The sequence below is a fragment of the Pseudophryne corroboree genome, chromosome 3 (genome assembly GCF_028390025.1).
Source record: "Pseudophryne corroboree isolate aPseCor3 chromosome 3, aPseCor3.hap2, whole genome shotgun sequence".
In the NCBI taxonomy this organism is placed as follows: Eukaryota; Metazoa; Chordata; class Amphibia; order Anura; family Myobatrachidae; genus Pseudophryne; species Pseudophryne corroboree.
Genome location: NC_086446.1, coordinates 2929848 through 2953219, shown reverse-complemented (window position 1 = coordinate 2953219; position 23372 = coordinate 2929848). Strand labels below are relative to the sequence as shown.

At 44.1% G+C, this 23372-nt stretch overlaps 2 protein-coding genes across 3 annotated transcripts in view; both read left to right on the top strand.

The window, feature by feature from the left end:
* Positions 1-16712, top strand: part of LOC135054492 (oocyte zinc finger protein XlCOF22-like) — a 96279-nt gene extending 79567 nt beyond the window's left edge. The window contains exon 7 of one of the 2 annotated variants that reach the window (XM_063957601.1): positions 14240-16712. In XM_063957601.1, coding sequence (XP_063813671.1) covers positions 14240-15483 — 1244 coding nt within the window. In that variant the 3' untranslated portion in view covers positions 15484-16712. Of the gene's footprint in view, positions 1-14236 lie in introns of both variants that reach the window. The other variant, XM_063957600.1, reaches the window with a different exon arrangement.
* LOC135056555 (uncharacterized) overlaps positions 1-23372 on the top strand; it is a 637874-nt gene that overhangs the window by 458377 nt on the left and 156125 nt on the right. The gene's annotated exons all lie outside the window — the stretch shown is intronic.

Genomic DNA, 23372 nt, shown 5'->3' with positions numbered 1-23372 from the left:
CAGACATAGAGGAAAGGGAAGTAGACTGCAGCAGGCAGCCCCTTCCCAGGAAAAGAAGCCCTCCACCAGTGGGGGGGTAGTCTCAAGAGTCTCAGCGCGCAGTGGGATCACTCGCAAGTTGACCCCTAGATCGTACAAGTATTATCCCAGGGGTACAGATTGGAGAGTCGAGACATTTTTTCCTCGCAGGTTCCTGAAGCCTGCTTTACCAACGGCTCCCTCCGACAGGGAGGCAGTATTGGAAAAAATTCACAAGCTGTATTTCCAGCAGGTGATAATCAAAGTACCCCTCCTACAACAAGGAAAAGGGTATTAGTCTTCCACACTATATTGTGGTACTGAAGCCAGACGGCTTGGTGAGACATAGTCTAAATCTGAAATCTTTGAACACTTACATAAAAAGGTTCAAATCAAGATGGAGTCACTCAAAGCAGTGATAGAGAACCGGAAAAAAGGGGACTATATGGTGTCCCTGGACATCAAGGATTACCTCCATGTCCAAATTTGCCCTTCTCAACAAGGGTACCTCTGGTTCGTGATACAGAACTGTCAATATCAGTTTCAGACACTGCCGTTGAATTATCCACGGCACCCCGGGCCTTTACCAAGGTAATGGCCGAAAAGATGATTCTTAAAAGAAGAAAGGCATCTTAATTATCCCTTACTTGGACGATATCCTGAAAGGGGCAAGTTTCCAGAGAACAGTTGGAGGTCGGAAAAGAACTATCTAAAGTAGTTCTACGACAGCACGAGTGGATTCTAAATATTCCAAAAATCGCAGCTGTTTTCCGATGATACGTCTGCTGTTCCTAGGAATGATTCTGGGCATAGTCCAGAAAGAGGTATTTCTCCTGGAGGGGAAAGCCAGGGAGTTATCCGACCTAGTCAGAAACCTCCTAAAACCAGGCCAAGTATCAGTGCATCAATGCACAGGAGTCCTGGGAAAAATGGTGGCTTCTTACGAAGCGATTCCATTCGGCAGATCTCACGCAAAAACTTTTCAGGGGGATTTGCTGGACGAATGGTCCGGATCGCATCTTCAGATGCATCAGCGGATAATCCTGTCTCCAAGGACAAGGGTGTCTCTTCTGTGGGGGCTGCAGAGTGCTCATCTTCTAGAGGGCAGCACATTCAGCATTCAGGACTGTGTTCTGGTGACCACGGATGCCAGCCTGAGAGGCTGGGGAACAGTCACACAGGGAAGAAATTTCCAAGGAAGTGTGGTCAAGTCTGGAGATTTCTCTCCACATGAATATACTGGAGCTAAGGGCAATTTACGATGCTCTGAGCCTAGGAAGAACTCTGCTTCAAAGTCAACCGGTGCTGATCCAGTAGGACATCATCATGGCAGTCGCCCACGTAAACAGACGGGGCGGCACAAGAAGCAGGAGGGCAATGACAGCAAGGATTCTTCGCTGGGCGAAAGATCATGTGATAACACTGTCAGCAGTGTTCATTCCGGGAGTGGACAACTAGGAAGATTTCCTCAGCATGAATGAATTCCACCCGGAAAAGTGGGAACTTCATCTGGAAGTTTCCACATGTTTGTAAACCGTTGGGAAAGACCAAAGGTGGTTATGATGGCGTCTCACATGAAGCGCCAGGTCTAGAGACCCTCAGGCAATAGCTGGGACGCTCTGGTAACATCGTGGGTGTACCAGTCGGTGTATGTGTTCCCTCCTCTGCCTTTCATACCCAGTGTATGGAGAATGATAGGAAGGAGAGGAGTAAGAACTATACTCGTGGCTCCGGTTTGGCCAAGAAGAACTTGGTACCCGGAACTTCAAGAGATACTAGAAAGGATCTTGATTCAGCAAGAATCATGTCTGTTCCATGACTTACCGCAGCTGCGTTGACGCCAGGGCGGTGAACGCCGGATCCTAAGGGAAAAAGGCATTCCGGAAGAGGTCATCCCTACCCTGGTCAGAGCCAGGAAGGAGGTGACCGCACAACATTATCACCGCTTAGGTGAAAATATGTTCCATGGTGTGAGGCCAGGAAGGCTCCACGGAAGAATTTCAACTAGGTTAATTCCTACATTTCCTGCAAACAGGAGTGTATATGGGTCTCAAATTGGGGTCCATTAAGGTTCAAATTTCGACCGGTCGATTTTCTTCCAGAAAGAAATTGGCTTCAGTTCCTGAAGTCCAGAAGTTGTTAAGGGAGTACTGCATATACAACCCCCTTTTGATGTCTCCAGTGGCACTGGGCGATCTCAACGTAGTTTGGGATTCCTAAAATCACATTGGTTTAAACAACTCAAATCTGTGGATTTGATATATCTCACATGGAAAGTGACCATGCTGTTGGTCCTGGCCTCGGCCAGGCGAGTGTCAGAATTGGCGGCTTTATCTCATAAAGCCATATCTGATTGTCCATTCGGACAGAGCAAAGCTGTGGACTCGTCCCCAGTTTCTCCCTAAGGTGGTGTCAGCGTTTCACCTGAACCAGCTTATTGTGGTACCTGCGGCTACTAGGGACTTGGAGGACTCCAAGTTGCTGGATGTTGTCAGGGCCCTGAAAATATAGTTTCCAGGTCGGCTGGAGTCAGGAAATCTGACTTGCTGTTTATCCTGTGTGCACCCAACAAGCTGGGTGCTCCTGCTTCTAAGCAGACTATTGCTCGTTGGATTTGTAGTACAATTCAGCTTGCACATTCTGTGGCAGGCTTGCCACAGCAAAAAATATGTAAATGCCCATTCCACAAGGAAGGTGGGCTCATCTTGGGCGGCTGCCCGAGGGGTCTCGGCATTACAACTCTGCTGAGCAGCTACGTGGTCAGGGGAGAACACGTTTGTAAAATTCTACAAATTTGATACCCTGGCAAAAGAGGACCTGGAGTTCTCTCATTCGGTGCTGCAGAGTCATCCGCACTCTCCCGCCCGTTTGGGAGCTTTGGTATAATCCCCATGGTCCTTTCAGGAACCCCAGCATCCACTAGGACGATAGAGAAAATAAGAATTTGCTTACCGATAATTCTATTTCTCGGAGTCCGTAGTGGATGCTGGGCGCCCATCCCAAGTGCGGATTATCTGCAATACTTGTACATAGTTATTGCTAACTAAATCGGGTTAGTGTTATTGTGAGCCATCTTTTCAGAGGCTCCCCTGTTATCATACTGTTAACTGGGTTCAGATCACAGGTTGTACAGTGTGATTGGTGTGGCTGGTATGAGTCTTACCCGGGATTCAAAATTCCTCCCTTATTGTGTACGCTCGTCCGGGCACGGTATCTAACTGGAGTCTGGAGGGGGGTCATAGGGGGAGGAGCCAGTGCACACCACCTGATCGGAAAGCTTTACTTTTGTGCCCTGTCTCCTGCGGAGCCGCTATTCCCCATGGTCCTTTCAGGAACCCCAGCATCCACTACGGACTCCGAGAAATAGAATTATCGGTAAGTAAATTCTTATTTTGTTACCCTCACACCCGGTCACTCCAATTTTTTATCACTTACCAAAAATCCACAAAGATTTATCACACCCACCTGGGAGACCTATCATTTCGGGAGTAGAATCACTAACCTCTAATTTGTCACATTTTGTAGATTTTCATTTACAAAGTCACGTTGTAACCCTGAAATCATATGTCAAAGATACTCAGTTTATATTACAAAAAACAGTGGGTAAAGATTGGACGAAAGATTGGGGTTTTCTCACCCTTGATGTTCAATCTCTTTATACCAACATCCCCCACAGTAAGGGAATTGAATCCGTTAAATACTATTTAGATAGAGATCTCAATCTAACTCAGGGACGGCGTGACTTTGTCTTAGAAGCTATTCTATTTATCCTTACACACAACTATTTTTTATTTGATGATCACTACTATTTACAGCGCCTTGGGACGGCCATGGGGACCAGGTTTGCACCTAGTTTTGCCAACCTCTATATGGGCCGCTTTGAAGAAGAATACATCTGGAACGGCCCATATAGAGAGAACCTGGTCCTCTATGGCCGTTACATCGACGACTTGTTTATTATTTGGAATGGGGGCCACCAAAAAGCACTTGATTTTGTTAATTTTTTAAATAACAATACTTTTAATTTGAAATTTACTCACAATTTTGATTTATTTACAATAAATTTTCTTGATGTCAGCTTTTCAATAGCCAATGAGAGAATTATTTCCACAAATTATATGAAACCTGTAGGAGCAGGAAACTTTTTGCATTATTCAAGTGGTCATTATAGACCTTGGGTTATTAATATTCCAAAAAATCAAATTATAAGACTAAGGCGGAATTGTTCTTTAGATTCATCATTTCTCTCACAGGTTAAAACTTTATTGACCCAATTCCAGGAGCGAGGGTATCCTTCCCATATATTAGAAGAATCTTGGCTTTATGCAAACACCCTTATAGATGAGTATAATTTAATCCCAAAATATGGCAACAAGATAAAGTCTAAAACTTTACAAACAAAATTCACTAATGAAGTTGCTTCTATGGAGAGCACAGTTAAATTCATTTCAAAATTTAATAAGGAATCCAATGCCATAAAAAAGATAGTTCAAACTAACTACCAGTTAATTAAACAAGACCCAGTTCTAAGCAAATGTCTATCTGAAAAACCTGCAGTGATCTTTAGAAGAAATACCAATTTAAAAGAAATGCTAGCTCCCAGCTTACTCAAACCGGCAGTGGCAGCAGTAAATTCGACCTGGCTACCAAAGAAACCTTTGGGGAATTATTGTTGCAATAAACAAGTCTGTTTAACCTGCAAATATATGCGAAATAAAGTCTCAGCAATTATGTCAACTTCTAATGGGAACTCCTTTCAAATCAAACAGTTCATTAACTGCGATTCAGAATACTGCGTATATGCATTACAATGTTCATGCTCCCTACAATATATAGGGAGGACTACTCGTTCTTTAAAATCAAGGTTTAGGGAGCACAGACTGAATATTATCAAAAAACTTCAAACACACAGCGTTTCACGTCATTTTTCCAGAGTACATAACGGGGATCCATCCTCTCTAACAGTGATGGGTATAGAACAATTTTCAAGTACAAAAAGAGGAGGAGATAGATTTCGTAAACTGTGTATAGGAGAATCATCATGGATTTTTAAATTAGACACACTATATCCCAAAGGTCTTAATGAAGCCCTAGATTATACATGTTTAGATTAGTTTTACTAAATATAATCATTGGCATACAATGATACTCATATATACATATGTTTATTTAATTTTTATCCCTTGATGCTAAATAAACTTCAATATTAAAATACAAAAGGTTAATTACCTAATCCCTCTATATTAAGATCTATGAATATTGATAAATAGTTTCCATATAAAATTTGCGCTGCTTTATTGGTAGCATCAAATTAATAATATATAAATAGAGAATTAGTAAAAAAATAACATTTTCTTAATTTTGTCTTGTTATTTGAGTTGAAATTGTCCTATACCAGTGTATACAGGGTTATAAAGAATGTGTATCAGATACATATTCATTTTTAGATGGAGATTCTTTTACATATAGTTAGTGTTGGTAATATTTTGTCAGTAAAATTAAACCAATAAGAAATTGTCCAGATATATAAACATATTTGTTATTATATTTTTGTAGATTTCTTTATATTATTTCTTTATATATTTCATATACATCTTACAGTTTTTTATATATATATTTTTTTATCGTTTTCTTATGTATTAGTATATAACATTGTGCAGTGATCGATACTGGTTAATATATAAAATATAAACATAAAACAAAATACAGCAAATTAAACTGTTTAAGTATTGGTTATAAGTATAAACTCTATATCCACTATTTTGCGGATTAGAGAGGGTTAAGTTTCCACCACCCTTTTTTCTCTGCTCATTCTTTAAAGCTTTAATTATTGGCGAATAAATCTAAAATACTTTATTAGATGTTTAATTCTGTGATTAGAAAATAAAATAATGATTGACTCAATGTTCCTTAAATCATGTATGCATTATAGTTAAATGATGGATATCTTAAATACACTCATTTCATAGTTTTTGAGTATTATGTGCCTAAACAACATTTCAATTTTTAATTGATACACTGGATTTCATTTAAGTAATTAGTTGGGTATAAATAACCCAGCTTTCAACAGGAAGGCATTCGTCTTGAGGAAGTCTCCGGTTGCTAGGAGACGAAACGCATTGACGCCCCTTTCTCACATCTGAGTGTGATTGATTGAACACTCACACAGCACGGATCAGCTCCTTGTGTTTGAAATTCCCGCACTCCGCTGGTTACCTTCAGTATAGCCATTTCAACTGGGCAAAGCCATAGCCGCAGCTGCCTCTGGATAAACAGACCCGCGAGACGGACACCCACGGACCCCCGCAGTGAGGTCGAGTCAGTGCCGGCTAAGTGGAGCTATACAGCCATCTATCCACGGACCCCCGCAGTGAGGTTGAGTCAGCGCTGGCAAAGTGGAGCTACACAGCCACTCATACACGGACCCCCGCAGTGAGGTCGAGTCAGTGCCGGCTAAGTGGTAGCCACACAGCCATTCACCGAATCATCTATCATACGGGTGACGTCCTCCGCTGTGAATTTTCTGGAGTCAGCCACATTCTGTTGAGGACTGACGGCCTTAAATTTAGTTACAATTTATCACAAGCGGGTCAGTTTCACATTGCTCATCAGAGACTCCAATTGCAGCACCATGTCTCACCCCGTATAATTTCACACAGGACCCTGCAGCATCACTCAGGAACCAGCACGGTGGTAATTATTACGGCATACATACCTAAAGTAACTTTAACCTATTGCGGAGTTATACCATCTATAATCACACTGGGACGCCAGTGTTTTTAGAAGTTGATACCACAAAGAGCTTTTTCCCTGTTTAAATTAACAGTGATTTTACAGTCTGCTGTTAGAATCAGCACATTTTTAGGCTAGACACATTATTATTCTTTAATGTGCACATTATAAAGATAGGATATATGTGTCCTTTTAATATGTTTTCTATGTAAACCGATTCTTTGTATTCGTTGAGTTTGACAATTTGATATAAACTTTTGTGACATAAAATAGTTGCATTGAGTCAATTATTCACCCTGCTAGACTGCACTTGATTAATTAATTTATTATTTAATTAATTACCAATAAATTTGGAGCGCAGAGCATATCTCTCTTTTGTTGTATTTATATTATTTCAGTCTAACCAGCTGTTTTTGCTCAGCAGCTCCTTAGCTGTTATACTTTTTTGAAATTTTTTTAATTTATTAATCTAATCATATAAAGCGCCAGGTTATACAGTTTGAGAAATCATCTCCAGCTGTATAGACATTTTTTTTAAAAACCTATTAAAGCCAAAACAGGTGTCAGTGCATCACTGCACTCGGGTCCTGGGAAAGATGGTGGCATCTTATGGGGCCATTCCCTTCGGCAGGTTCCATGCAAGGACTTTCCAATGGGATCTATGGAACAAGTGGTCCGAATCACATCTACAGATGCATCAGTTAATCACCCTGTCCCCTAGGGCCAGGGTGTCTCTCCTATGGTGGCTGCAGAGTGCTCACCTTCTGCAGGGTCGCAGGTTCGCCATCCAGGACTGGATTCTGGTAGCCACGGACGCGAGCCTCCGAGGTGGGGGAGCAGTCACACAGGGAAGAAACTTCCAAGGTCTTTGGGTCAAGTCAAAAAACTTGTATTCAAATCAACATCCTGGAGCTGAGGGCCATATACAACGCCCTTTGGCAAGCGGAAACATTGCTTCGCGACCTACCGGTTCTGATCCAGTCAGACAACATCACCGCAGTGGCTCATGTAAACCGCCAAGGCGGCAAAAAGAGCAGAGTGGAAATGGCAGAAGCCACCAGGATTCTCTGCTGGGCGGAAAATCATGTAAGCGCATTTTCAGCAGTTCATTCCGGGAGTGGACAACTGAAAAGCAGACTTCCTCAGAAAACACGACCTGCATCCAAGAGAGGACTTCTTTAGGAAGCCTTCGCACAGATTGCAAGTCAGTGGGAACTGCCACAGATAGACATGATGGCATCCCGCCTCAACAAGAAGCTACAGAGGTATTGCACCAGGTCAAGAGACCCTCAGGCAGTTGCTGTAGATGCCCTAGTGACACCGTGGATGTTCCAGTCGGTCTATGTATTTCCCCCTCTTCCTCTCATACCCAAGGTGTTGAGAATGGTAGGAGGGAGAGGAATGAGAACAATCCTCATTGTTCCAGATTGGCCACGGAGGACCTGGTATCCGGATCTGCAGGAAATGCTCTCAGAAGATCTGTGGCCTCTTCCTCTAAGACAGGACTGGTTGCAACAGGGGCCATGTTTATTCCAAGACTTACCGCTGCTGCGTTGGACGGCATGGCGGTTGAATGCCGGATCCTAGCAGATAAGGGTATTCCGGATTAGATCATTCCTACGCTAATAAAGGCTAGGAAGGACATGACATCTAAACATTATCACCGTATATGGCGAAAATATGGTTCTTGGTGTGAGGCCAGGAATGCTCCTACGGAAGAATTCCATCTGGGCCGTTTCCTTCACTTCCTGCAAACTGGAGTGAATTTCGTCCTAAACTTAGGATCTATTAAGGTTCAGATTTCGGCCTTATCCATTTTCTTTCAAAAGGAATTGGCCTCTCTCCCTGAAATACAAACTTTTGTGAAGGGAGTACTGCATATGCAGCCTCCTTTTGTACCTCCGGTGACGCCTTGTGACCTTAACGTGGTGTTAAGTTTAATTAAGTCACACTGGTTTGAACCACTTAAAGCGGTGGAGTTGAAAAATCTCACTTGGAAGGTGGTCATGTTATTAGCCTTGGCTTCGGCTAGGCGAGTGTCGGAATTAGCGGCTTTATTACATAAAAGCCCCATCTGGTTTTCCATATGGATAGAGCGGAATTGCGGACCCGTCCTCAATTCCTGCCAAAAGTGGTTTCATCCATTCATATGAACTATTGTGGTGCCTGTGGCTACGCGTGACCTGGAGGATCCCGAGTCCCTTGATGTGGTCAGGGCTTTGAAAATTTACGTGGCCAGATCGACTACAGTCAGAAAAACAGAAGCACTGTTTGTCATGTATGCAACCAACAAGATTGGTGCTCCTGCTTCAAAGTAGACTATTGCTCGCTAGATCTGTAACACGATTCAGCAGGCGCATTCTACGGCGGGATTGCCGTTACCTAAATCGGTCAAGGCCCATTCCACTAGGAAGGTGGGCTCTTCTTGGGCGGCTGCCAGAGGGGTCTCGGCGCTACAGCTGTGCCGAGCTACTACTTGGTCGGGTTCAAACTCCTTTGCATAAGTTTGATACCCTGGCTGAGGAGGACCTCTTGTTTGCTCAATCGGTGCTGCAGAGTCATCCGCACTCTCCCGCCCATTTGGGAGCTTTGGTATAATCCCCATGGTCCTTACGGAGTCCCCAGCATCCTCTAGGACATAAGAGAAAATAAGATTTTAAACCTTCCGGTAAATCTTTTTCTCGTAGTCCGTAGTGGATGCTGGGCACCCGTCCCAAGTGCGGACTAGTTCTGCAAGACTTGTATATAGTTATTGCTGAAATTAGGGTTATGTTATAGTCTCATCGGTCTTGGACTGATGCTATGTCGTTTTCATACTGTTAACTGGATAGTATATCACAAGTTATACGGTGTGATTGGTGTGGCTGGTATGAATCTTGCCCTTGGATTAACAAAAATCCTTTCCTCGTACTGTCCGTCTCCTCTGGGCACAGTTTCTCTAACTGAGGTCTGGAGGAGGGGCATAGAGGGAGGAGCCAGTGCACACCAGATCTAAAGTCTTTCTTAAAGTGCCCATGTCTCCTGCGGAGCCCGTCTATCCCCATGGTCCTTACGGAGTCCCCAGCATCCTCTACGGACTATGAGAAAAAGATTTACCGGTAGGTTTAAAATCTTATTGTTGTTTTACGGGTTCTACCAGCACCTCTGCAAACCATACAGAGCAGACGTCATCTAATCAGCACACAAGTAGGGTTTTCAGTGTATCCACCGACCACGAAAAGGATACATAGGATACTTTCTGTCCACCCTTTTGCTGATAGATTAAGTCTGCTATGATCTGATAGGCTGTGAGTATGTGGAAATCGGATGAGCCCCCAATTGTAAACGCTGGTTAACGTACAGGACTAAAGCAACACTTTAAAAAGACATTTCATACACTTTAAATGAAGCTGCTGCGGCCGCTATACTTAATTCACAACCTACGTACATATTACACCATTAGCGTACAGAGTCCCGTACCGTGTACGTACTTTGCGTACAAACGCAGCGCTGACTGTACAAAGTACACGCAGCGCGTACACACCCAAAGATACACCGTGAACCCTTAACAGCTATGCATGCGTTAGTAATACACTTTAAACCTTAGCAGGGAAAGGAAAACACGACACCAGATTGTATTAAAACTGCTGGGTTCCGACACCACAACATCTTATTACTGAAAGGGGGTTACAATCACAAAGCAATACAATACAAAAGAATAATGGCTACAGTCAATGATGCATACTTTTGGTTTCGCCTGCACTTCCCGGTCCGGTCCTCAGTCATCAAGGGTGATGACCTTCAGAGTCTGTGATAGTGACCTGGCTCTTTATACAGTAAATCAAAACATAATACAATAGACACTGTGTGCTCTTCTTCCATTGGTTCGGGGGTGGGACATATCCTGTGCACCGGGGATCATTGGTCAGCTCAAGAAGTGGGCGATGGCTAAGACTTGAGATGTGATTTCTGTTGTTTGCATCTGAGTTCCCACCCCATGACCAGTTAAACCCATCACATTAATCATACATAAATCTGGTATTATTAATAACTTAATGTGGTAATATATAATATTATTCTTATTACCACCAGATTAATGTTTACGTGACTGAACAATATGATCCCACACATATGATTATCTATTTCCATCCTCAAGATATACCTATATCCACATATATTCATATACTCATATATATATATATATATATATATATACACACACACACACACACACACACACACACACACACACACACACACACACACTCCTGCTATTACAATTTGTTAGGAATTTTATATATATATATATATATATATATATATATATATACAAACGCATACATCTCCAAGAGTTTTGACTATAAATGTTAATATCTCAGATTTCTAAATGTCTGGTTTGTGTTTTTGTTAGCCATTGCTAATTGAGTTTCTCTCAGCCTGGGTTTCTGGGTATTGTCTCTTTATTTGTTTTGTCTTCAGGTAAGACAATGACTATCCAGTTCTTATTGCTTTTCAATAGAAACTCGGCTACCCTAGTAAACAAAGGTGTTTGCCTTCTTGATAGAATTTCGAAGCTTAGTGTAAATAAGGCCATTGTATTTTCGTCTCTGGGAGTTTAATTTATGTGTGACCGATTTTCATGCAATTTAGAAAAGGAAGCAGACAGTGTGGGATTTAAGCAATATATAGATTAGATTTATGATATGTCTTTGTGGCTTTTCCATGCAAGTACAAATTCCACTGTAATTACTCATACCACGCTCTAATGCGCAGGACCGTGGGAGCGACCATACGCAATTTGCGAATATGTTCACGTACAGCCGAATACGTACACACACGGAGGCCATCTATGTGGTGTTTGTACGTAATGTGTGTGTTGTAATATTTTCTGACTTCGACAATCAGGAGCCATCAGCCCCTATTATACTCCTGCTCTACCCCTCACATCATGTCCCTGTGTGTTACCAGTCCAGAGATCTGACCAGTCTCCTCTCCACACTCTCTGGTGTATCTCATACATCAGGAGCCATTAGCCCCTATTATACTCCTGCTCTCCCCCTCATATCATGTCACTGTGTATTACCGGGGCTAATTGCATATCCCCCATAGTGCCTTTCCCAATATGCAGTCTGTGAATACTAGAAACCCATACTAATTAACAACACACAGGGCAGGTAGGAGGGATGTCACTCCAAACTGAAGGAGTGTCTGCCTTAAAGTGTACAATATACATAACAGAGTATGTGGAAAATAATGAGGGGTGCTATTTATGCTGAGTCTTGTAGTTACACACAGAAAGTAAAAATAATAATGCAAATGCACTCTATATAGTACCAAGCACTGCTAATCAGAATAATTATAATGAACTCTGCAATCTAACAGAGCAAAATCCAGGTACTTTTCGGGCAAAAAATATGGGCCCACCAACCAATGTCCAGGAGATCTCATCTGGTGGGTCCCTAACTCTAGGTTTAAGCCCAGGGCATGGGATCCCACCAAGTCAGCAAAGGCCAGCCACCCCAAGACGTTAATAAGAGACAAACGTAAGGTATGTGTTAAAGAGTGTTACATACGTGAGAGATAGTAAGTAGAATTCTAATAGGTGTTATGTGAGTTGGTGTGACCTGGCTGCTTTTTATGGCACCACATTGTAACACTTAATGTAGAACTTTTTTAGCACATTTAACACTTTTTAGCATTCTAATTAATACTGTACATCCCACCTATGTAACACTCCTAAACACATGGCTTTTTCTACTGTGTTATAATACAATCTGTGGTCAGGGCTGGCGGCAGACAAAGACATAGTAGTAGACAGGCCACATTCAGGACAGGAGAGAACAAGAGTCCAATACATACATAACAGTCGGGAAAAGAGGCATGACAGAGGATCACAGCTTCTAGCAATGCAGATACCATCACTGGCACAGGGTAGACACCCCAGCATCTGTACAACCCTCAGCAGCCAGTCAGCTAAGGTCTAATGTCCAGCTCAGTTTCACCCAATTACCATGAACCCTGAGGAAGGAGGAAGTGGCCATCTGGAGGAAAAGGATACTGCAGTGGTCTCCTTGACTATTAGCTAAGAAGATGAAAGAACCTTGATGTCTTAATTGAAACACCAGCGTCTTTTGCTATGTTGGATGCGAGAGCAGAAAGAACAGACACAGTTCAGCTGTAGATGTATATACAGTATAATGTCAGTTTTTGGGGAGTACGTTTGGGGCATGGTGCCCCCTGGGCTTGTCTGTCTTGGCCACTCCAGGGCATCACACCTTTATATCACTATCAATGTGTGTTTTTTGATCCATGTATTTTTTCCACATGCTCTTTACTCTTCTAACGCTCCCTACATTGACTAAGTACTTTCCCGCTTCTGATATTCTCTGACACTTCACTGCTATCTTTCACTAGTGTCATGCCCTGGGAGGGTTATAGGCTGGGCCGGTTTGGGGGTGACATGCATCCCAGACGTGAACCCCAGAGCGTTGGGGACTAGCCTGGCAGAGGTGACCTGGACATGTGGGCAAACCCATGTCTTTGGCTAAAAATATGCAAATAACCCCTTGTATTTAATTGTAAAAGACATTTGCATTTTGAGTTGTTTTTCCTTCTCTCTCTCTCTCTCTCTCTCTCTCTCTCTCTCTCTATATATATATATATATATATATAGTACCAGTAATCTAAGCAGATAGCACCTCATTACAGCAGCTAAAAATGGGGGTACAGTCTGGAGCCTCTACCTTGTACACCTTAATAGGCCCTGCAAAGTCCTCAACCTTCATTGGCAGTTACCTCAGATCTGTCCAGTCTCACCCAGGGGCATTGTCCTGATGGGACTGTATACAGCTTTATATCCACCTGCCTGCTGGTTCCATCAGGTTCTCACTCCTGGGGTAAACCAGCTTTATCCACTGCTGTGGATGCTCCAGTCCTCCCCCATCCAGGTTCTCCCAAGATTTTTCCAGAACTGGGAGAGGTCAACCTCTCACCTCCAGTCCAGTGCACTGAATGACTCTCTGTTTTCCTCTCCTCCCCACTGCTTCCTGGGGTATGTGGAGCATGGCTATTGGTCAGGGGTGATGTAATTGATGATGTAGGATGGGTGGGTCAGACTTGTAAACCATGGCTGTAGATTGCTGATGTGTACTTCCAGGGAAACTTCTTCCACCCTACCCTAGTGTCTGTTGGGAATCAACCTGACCGCCGGGCACCATTTAAGAATCTGCAATTCCCCAGGCTAATTCCACCAAAGCAAACAAAAGAATCACCCTGTGGAATACAGTACCATGAAAACAAGAATTAGGAGACCGGCTGGTGTGTAGGATAGTTCATATGTATTCTATATCTATTGATATCTGTATATTTATGGTAGTTAATAATTTAATTATTGCTCCCAACATCTGCCCCTGTGATGGCAATTTGGGGACATTTCACCATAGTCTTTATTGAACAATTAAACTTGTGGGTAAATATTTATATTTCCTTATATGTATTTTATTCCCAGCAGATGGATGTAGCAGCCGGAATGTCTCAGAGGATCATCTTGTTTTATCTCCAGATGGTGAAATAGAAAAAGATAAAAACACCACCCAAGAATCTCAAGAAGAAATCCCTCTTGCCCCAGTTATACATCTGGCACATCACCGTACAGATATATCATCTGGTTCCTCTCGTCCTGGGGAATGTTCCCCTGAAAACTCTGATAATGGTGCATCTGTTACAGCTCTGAAAGCAGATACAGTGTTACCCTCTAATATGGATGCTAAATGTATTACACATAACACAGAGCCTGTTACCCTTAAGCCAGGAGAGAGACCATTTCTATGTTCTGAATGTGGGAAATGTTATAGACTGAAATCACATCTTGTTTCACATCAGAGAAGTCACACAGGTGAGAGGCCACCTCAATGTTCTGTGTGTGGGAAATGTTTTAAATATAAATCACTTTTATGTATACATGAGAGTATTCACACGGGTGAGAGGCTGTTTCCATGTTCTGAGTGTGGGAAAAGTTTTACAGGGAAATCACGTCTTGTTAGACATCAGAGAAGTCACACAGGTGAGAAGCCATTTCTTTGTTCTGAATGTGGGAAATGTTTTACAGAGAACTCATCTCTTCTTAGACACCAGAGCAGTCACACAGGTGAGAAACCATTTTCATGTCCTGAGTGTGGGAAATGTTTTTCACAAAAATCACATCTTTTAGAACATCAGAGAACTCACACAAGTGAGAGGCCATTTCTTTGTACTGATTGTGGGAAATGTTTTTCACATAAAAAATCTCTTGTTTTACATCAGAGAGGTCACACAGGGGAGAAACCATTTCCGTGTTCTGAGTGTGGGAAATGTTTCATAAAGAAATCACTTCTTATAAAACACCAGAAAAGTCACACACGTGAGGGGCAATTTCCATGTTCTGAGTGTGAGAAATTTTTTCCAGAGAAATCAGATCTTACTAAACATCAGAAAAGTCACACAGTTAAGAAGCCATATCCATGCTCTGAGTGTGGGAAATGTTTTGCAAAGAAATTATATCTTGTTTCACATCAGAGAGTTCACACAGGTGAGAGGCCATTCCCATGTTCTAAGTGTGGGAAATGTTATAAAGAAAAATCATCTCTTGTTAAACATCAGAGAATTCACACAGGTGAGAGGCCATTTCCATGCTCTGAGTGTGGGAAATGTTTTACAAGTAAATCACAACTTGTTACACATCAGAGAAGTCACACAGGTGAGAAGTCATTCCCATGACCTGAGTAAGTGGAGTTACTCAGGTGGTACTTTGTGTGTTTGCAAGTGAGAATATTTTCTTAAAAAAATAAGCATCAGTCAGCATAGTGAGGCTCATTCAGGTGCGGTTCTTGCTGCTGCTATTGCAATCTTTTGCCATATGCAATTGCGATTTATAAGCTAATCTCGGCAGAATCTAAGCATAGGGGTGTACACTGCTGTTGCATAATTTCCGTCCAGCAGCGTATAATTGCTGATACATCGGTACCATCATCGAAAATCAGGCCATGTTGGAGAGTCTTGAGTGCCTCTGAAGATGCACAGGCTGAGCTGCTCTCCCAGTACGCTGAGAGCTCTCCAGTAGAAAATCAAAACAGGGTACCGTCCGTAGAAGAGGTTTGGGGCACACTTTATACAATATGTATAGAAAATGTTAAAATATTACTTATTCAAACCTGGGTAAAATATATAAAACTCACAATGCAACAACAAAAATAAATATTTTTAGGAAAATATTTTTTGCTTAGGAGTACGTCACTGGTGAGAAAGCAAATGTGAAACGTACGTTTTAGGAAAAATATTTTTTGCGGAGGGGTACGTCACTGGTGAGAAAGCGAATGTGAAACGTACGTTAAGTTCTAAGAGTCCTGTTTCATTCCCGGAGACACACGAGCAAGTCTGCACTGTACACCTGCCCGCAAAGGTAGCTTCTTGTCTACCATTCCCTTTTATTTCTTCCTAAAAACTCTTTCACATTGACTTCTAACCCAAGTCACCGCAACGTTATATTACAACACCAGTGCGGGGAGATTGAGTGTGGAAAGGTGCGTTATGCAGTTTCTTCTACAGCAGTAAGTCCACTGACCTCACCATGGGTTGGGAACGCGTTTACAAAATTGCCCCCAAAAATTAGTATTTTCTTCTAGTATCTCTCCCAACCTATTCTAGGGACGGTACCCTGTTTTGATTGAGCTAGGATTACCCAAAATTCCTGGGGAGCACTGCCAAACTCGAATTACATATATGGGACTCTTCCCTGACGCAGTCTATCTGTCACTGACATTGCGACTAATTCCGTGTTGTGACCGCCATCGCAGTTAGCTTATGATACGCGTACAGTAGCCAATTTGCGCCCGCGCCTGAATGCGCCTTAGTGTGTCTCCTGTCACTGGCTCTCTGTTGAGGTCATTTTAATATAATAAAATATCACAATGAATTCATAACAACTATAAAATAAACATGGTGGATTACAGTAAAATAACTTTGTTATGTTATACTATTCCACATGAATCAGCCTGGTGCTGCTGTTATACTAATTACTGTATGGCCGCGTGGTGATTACTGTATGGCGGTGTAGTGATTGCTGTGTGGTGGTGTGGTGATTACTGTATGACAGTATGGTGATTTCTGTATGGTGATTACTGTATGGCGGTGTAGTGATTACTGTATGGCGGTGTGGTGATTACTGTATGGTGGTGTGGTGATTACTGTATCGCGGTGTGATTACTGTATGGTGGTGTGGAGATTACTGTATGGCGGTGTGATTACTGTATGGCGGTGAAGTGATTACTGTGGTGATTACTGTATGGCGGTGTAGTGATTACTGTGGTGATTACTGTATGGCGGTGTAGTGAATGCTGTATGGTGGTGTGGTGATTACTGTATGGCGGTGTAGTGATTACTGTATGGTGGTGTGGTGATTACTGTATGGCGGTGCAGTGACTACTGTATGGTGATGACTATAGCTGTTACCAGCAAGGTATATGAGGGGTAATTCAGACCTGTTCACTAGCAAGCGATTTTTTGCACTGCTGCGATTAGTCGCCTCCTACAAGTGGAGTGTATTTTCGCTGTGCAAGTGTGCGAACGCATGTGTAGCAGAGCTGTACAACATAGTATAGTAACATAGTATTTAAGGTTGAAAGAAGATAATTTGTCCATTGAGTTCAACCTATTTGTGGTTTCCTATGCAGGATTATTTTGGTCTAAATTTTGTCTGATGCTGATATCAGCTGTTGTGTTTTATTCCTCTTTCTCTGACGTCCTAGTGGATGCTGGGAACTCCGTAAGGACCATGGGGAAAAGCGGCTCCGCAGGAGACTGGGCACAACTAAAGAAAGCTTTAGGACTACCTGGTGTGCACTGGCTCCTCCCACTATGACCCTCCTCCAGACCTCAGTTAGATTTTTGTGCCCGGCCGAGCTGGATGCACACTAGGGGCTCTCCTGAGCCTCCTAGAAAGAAAGTATATTTTAGGTTTTTATTTTACAGTGAGACCTGCTGGCAACAGGCTCACTGCAATGAGGGACTAAGGGGAGAAGAAGCAAACCTACCTGCTTGCAGCTAGCTTGGGCTTCTTAGGCTACTGGACACCATTAGCTCCAGAGGGATTGACCGCAGGACCCGTCCTTGATGTTCGGTCCCGGAGCCGCGCCGCAGTCCCACTTACAGAGCCAGAAGCAAGAAGAGGTCCGGAAAATCGGCGGCAGAAGACTTCAGTCTTCACCAAGGTAGCGCACAGCACTGCAGCTGTGCGCCATTGCTCCTCATGTACACCTCACACTCCGGTCACTGATGGGTTCAGGGCGCTGGGGGGGGCGCCCTGGGCAGCAATATTACACACCTTGGCTGGCAAATAATCACAATATATAGCTATATATGTGATAAATACCCCTGCCAGATTCCATAAAAAAGCGGGAGAAAAGTCAGCAAAAAAGGGGCGGAGCTATCTCCCTCAGCACACTGGCGCCATTTTCTCTTCACAGTGCAGCTGGAAGAAAGCTCCCCAGGCTCTCCCCTGTAGTTTTCAGGCTCAAAGGGTTAAAAAAAGAGGGGGGGCACTAAATTTAGGCGCAATTTGTGTATACAAGCCGCTATTAGGGAAAAAATCACTCAGTTATAGCGTTAATCCCTGCATTATATAGCGCTCTGGTGTGTGCTGTCATACTCTCTCTCTGTCTCCCCAAAGGACTTTGTGGGGTCCTGTCCTCAGTCAGAGCATTCCCTGTGTGTGTGCGGTGTGTAGGTACGGCTGTGTCGACATGTTGGATGAGAAAGGTTACGTGGAGGCGGAGCAGATGCCGATAAATGTTATGTCGCCCCCTGTGGGGCCGACACCAGAGTGGATGGATAGGTGGAAGGTATTAACCGACAATGTCAACTCCTTACATAAAAGGCTGGATAACGTAACAGCTGTGGGACAGCCGGCTTCTTAGCCCGCGCCTGCCCAGGCATCTCAAAGGCCATCAGGGGCTCAAAAAACGCCCATTACCTCAGATGGCAGACACAGATGTCGACACGGAGTCTGACTCCAGGGTCGACGAGGTTGAGACATATACAAAAGCCACTAGGAACATCTGTTGCATGATCTCGGCAATGAAAAATGTGTTACACATTTCTGACATTAACCCAAGTACCACATAAAAGGGGTTTTATGTTTGGGGAGAAAAAGCAGCCAGTGTTTTGTTCTCCCATCAGATGAGTGAATGAAGTGTGTGAAGAAGCGTGGGTTCCCCCGATAAGAAACTGGTAATTTCTAAAAAGTTACTGCTGGCGTGCCCTTTCCCGCCAGAGGATAGGTCACGTTGGGAGATATCTCCTAGGGTGGATAAGGCGCTCACACGTTTGTCATAAAAGGTGGCACTACCGTTTTAGGATATGGCCACTTTGAAGGAGCCTGCTGATAAAAATCAGGAGGCTATCCTGAAGTCTGTATATACACACTCAGGTATTATACTGAGACCGGCAATGGCCTCAGCATGAATAGTGCTGCTGCAGCAGGGTCTGATACCCTGTCAGATAATATTAATACCCTAGACAGGGATAATATTTGGCTAACATAGAGCATATTAAAGACGTAGTCTTATATATGAAGGATGCACAGAGGGATATTTGCCGGCTGGTATCCAGAATTAATGCAATGTCCATTCTGCCAGGAGGGCATTAGAGACCCGGCAGTGGACAGGTGGTGCTGATTTTAAAAGGCACATGGAGATTCTGCCTTATAAGGGTGAGGAATTGTTTGGGGATGGTCTCTGGGACCTCGTATCCACAGCAACAGCTAGGAAGAATTTTTTTACCTCAGGTTTCCTCACAGCCTAAGAAAGCACTGGATTATCAGGTACAGTCCTTTCGGATTCAGAAAAGCAAGGGGGCCAAAGGTGCTTCCTTTTCTGCACAAGGGAAAAAGCTGCACAGACAGCCAGTTCCCAGGATAAAAAATCTTGACGCTGGGGCTCCACAGGTGGAGACAGGTGCGGTGGGGGCGCGTCTAGGGAACTTCAGGGACCAGTGGGCTTGCCCACAGGTGGATTCCTGGGTCCTGCAAGTAGTATCACAGGAATACAAGTTGGAGTTTGAAACGACTCCCCCTAGCCGTTACCTCACATCAGCCTTGCCTGCTGCCCTTGGAGATAGGGAGTTAGTACTGTCGGCAATTCACAAGCTGTACTTCCAGCAGGTGAAATCAAGGTACCCCTCCTTCAACAAGGCCGGGGTTACTATTCCAAAATGTTTGAGGTACCGAAACCAGACGGTTCGGTGAGACCCATTCTAAAATTGAAATCCTTGAACACTTATGTACGAAGGTTCAAATTCAAAATGGAATCGCTCAGGGCGATTATTGCAAGCCTGGATAATTTTCAGGGTATCACTGGACATCAAGGATGCTTACCTGCATGTCCCTATTTACCCTCCTCACCAGGAGTACCTCAAAATTGTGGTACAGGATTGTCATTACCAATTCCAGACGTTGCCGTTGGTCTGTCCCCGGCAACGTACCAAGGTAATGGCCGAAATAATTATCCCGTACTTGGACAATCTCCTTATAAGGGCGAGGTCCAGGGAGCAGTTGTTTGTCAGAGTAGCACTATCTCGGGAAGTGCTACAACAGCACGGCTGGATTCTGAATATTCCAAAGTCGCAGCTGGTTCCTACGACGCGTCTACTGTTCCTGGGTATGGTTCTGGACACAGACCAGAAAAAAGTGTTTCTCTCGGAGGAGAAAGCCAAGGAGCTGTCATCTCTAGTCAGAGGCCTCCTGAAACCAAAACAGGTGTCGGTGCATCACTGCACGCGAGTCCTGGAAAAAATGGTAGTTTCCTACGAAGCAATTCCATTCGGCAGGTTCCATGCAAGAACTTTTCAGTGGGACCTGTTGGACAAGTGGTCCGGATCACATCTTCAGATGCCTCGGCTGATAACCCTGTCTCCAAGGACCAGGGTATCTCTGCTGTGGTGGCTGCAGAGTGCTCATCTTCAAGAGGGCCGCAGATTTGCCATACAGGACTGGGTCCTGGTGACCACGGATGCCAGCCTTCGAGGCTGGGGGGCAGTCACTCAGGGAAGAAACGTCCAGGGACTATGGTCAAATCTGGAGATTTCCCTACACATAAATATTCTGGAACTAAGGGCCATTTACAATGCCCTAAGTTAGGCAAGACCCCTGCTTCAAAACCAGCCGGTACTGATCCAATCAGAAAACATTACGGCAGTCGCCCATGTAAACCGACAGGGCGGCACAAGAAGCAGGATGGCGTGGCAGAAGCCACAAGGATTCTCCGATGGGCGGAAAATCACGTGTTAGCACTGTCAGCAGTGTTCATTCCAGGAGTGGACAACTGGGAAGCAGACTTCCTCAGCAGACACGACCTCCACCCGGGAGAGGGGGGACTTCACCCAGAAGTCTTCCAGCTGATTGTAAACCGTTGGGAACTGCCACAGGTGGACATGATGGCATCCCGCCTAAACAAAAAGCTAGAAAGATATTGCGCCAGGTCGAGAGACCCTCAGGCAATAGCTGTGGACGCTCTAGGTACACCGTGGGTGTACCAGTCGGTTTATGTGTTCTTTCCTCTTCCTCTCATACCCAAGGTACTGAGGATAATAAGGAAAAGAGGAGTAAGTACTATACACATTGTTACGGATTGGCCAAGAAGAACTTGGTACCCGGAACATCAAGAAATAATCTCAGAGGACTCATGACCTCTACCGCTCAGACAGGACATGCTGCAGCAGGGTCCATGTCTGTTCCAAGACTTACCGCGGCTGCGTTGACGGCATGGCGGTTGAACGCCAGATCCTGAAGGAAAAGAACATTCCGGAGGAAGTCATTCCTAAGCTGATTAAAGCTAGGAAAGAAGTAACCGCAAACCATTATCACCGCATTTGGCGAAAATATGTTGCGTGGTGTAAGGCCAGGAAGGCCCCAACAGAGGAATTTCAGCTGGGTCGATTTCTGCACTTCCTACAGTCAGGAGTGAATATGGGCCTAAAATTGGGTTCCATTAAGGTCCAGATTTCAGCTCTGTCGATTTTCTTCCAGAAAGAACTGACTTCACTACCTGAAGTTCAGACATTTGTAAAGGGAGTGCTGCATATTCAGCCCCCTTTTGTGCCTCCAGTGGCACCTTGGGATCTCAACGTGGTGTTGAGTTTCCTAAAATCACATTGGTTTTAGCCACTTAAAACCGTGGATCTGAAATATCTCACGTGGAAAGTGGTCATGTTATTGGCCTTGGCTTCGGCCAGGCGTGTATCAGAATTGGGGCTTTGTCATGTAAAAGCCCTTATCTGATTTTCCATATGGATAGGGCAGAATTGAGGACTCGTCCCCAGTTTCTCCCTAAGGTGGTATCAGCCTTTCACTTGAACCAACCTATTGTAGTGCCTGCGGCTACTAGGGACTTGGAGGATTCCAAGTTACTGGAACGTAGTCAGGGCCTTGAAAATGTATGTTTCCAGGACGGCTGGAGTCCCGAAAACTGACTTGCTATTTATCCTGTATGCACCCAACAAACTGGGTGCTCCTGCTTCAAAGCAGACTATTGCTCGCTGGATTTGTAGCACCATTCAGCTGGCGCATTTTGCGGCTGGACTGCCGCATCCTAAATCAGTAAAAGCCCATTCCACGGGGAAAGTGGGCTCATCTTGGGCGGCTGCCCGAGGGGTCTCGGCTTTACAACTTTGCCGAGCTGCTACTTGGTCAAGGGCAAACACGTTTGCTAAATTCTACAAATTCGATACCCTGGCTGAGGAGGACCTTGAGTTCTCTCATTCGGTGCTGCAGAGTCATCCGCACTCTCCTGCCCGTTTGGGAGCTTTGGTATAATCCCCATGGTCCTTACGGAGTTCCCAGCATCCACTAGGACGTCAGAGAAAATAAGATTTTACTCACCGGTAAATCTATTTCTCGTAGTCCGTAGTGGATGCTGGGCGCCCATCCCAAGTGCGGATTGTCTGCAATACTTGTATATAGTTATTGCCTAACTAAAGGGTTATTGTTGAGCCATCTGTTGAGAGGCTCAGTTATATATTTCATACTGTTAACTGGGTATAGTATCACGAGTTATACGGTGTGATTGGTGTGGCTGGTATGAGTCTTACTCGGGATTCAAAATCCTTCCTTATTGTGTCAGCTCTTCCGGGCACAGTATCCTAACTGAGGTCTGGAGGAGGGTCATAGTGGGAGGAGCCAGTGCACACCAGGTAGTCATAAAGCTTTCTTGAGTTGTGCCCAGTCTCCTGTGGAGCCGCTATTCCCCATGGTCCTTACGGAGTTCCCAGCATCCACTACGGACTACGAGAAATAGATTTACCGGTGAGTAAAATCTTATTTTTTATAGTAACTATATCGCGTGACTATGCACCATAACCCTGGATATCCTTATCCATTAGGAATTTATGTAACCCATTCATAAAGGTGTTGACTGAGTCCGCCATTACAACTCCCTCAGGCAGGGAATTCCAAACACGTATTATCCTTACTGTGAAAAAAAATGTTTTGCCGTATTGTGCGGAATCTCCTCTAACCTAAGAGAGTGTCCACTTGTCCTCTGTGCTGATCTTACCAAAAACAGGTCCCTCCCAAGCTCTGTGTATTGACCCCTTATATATTTGTAGATGTTGATCAT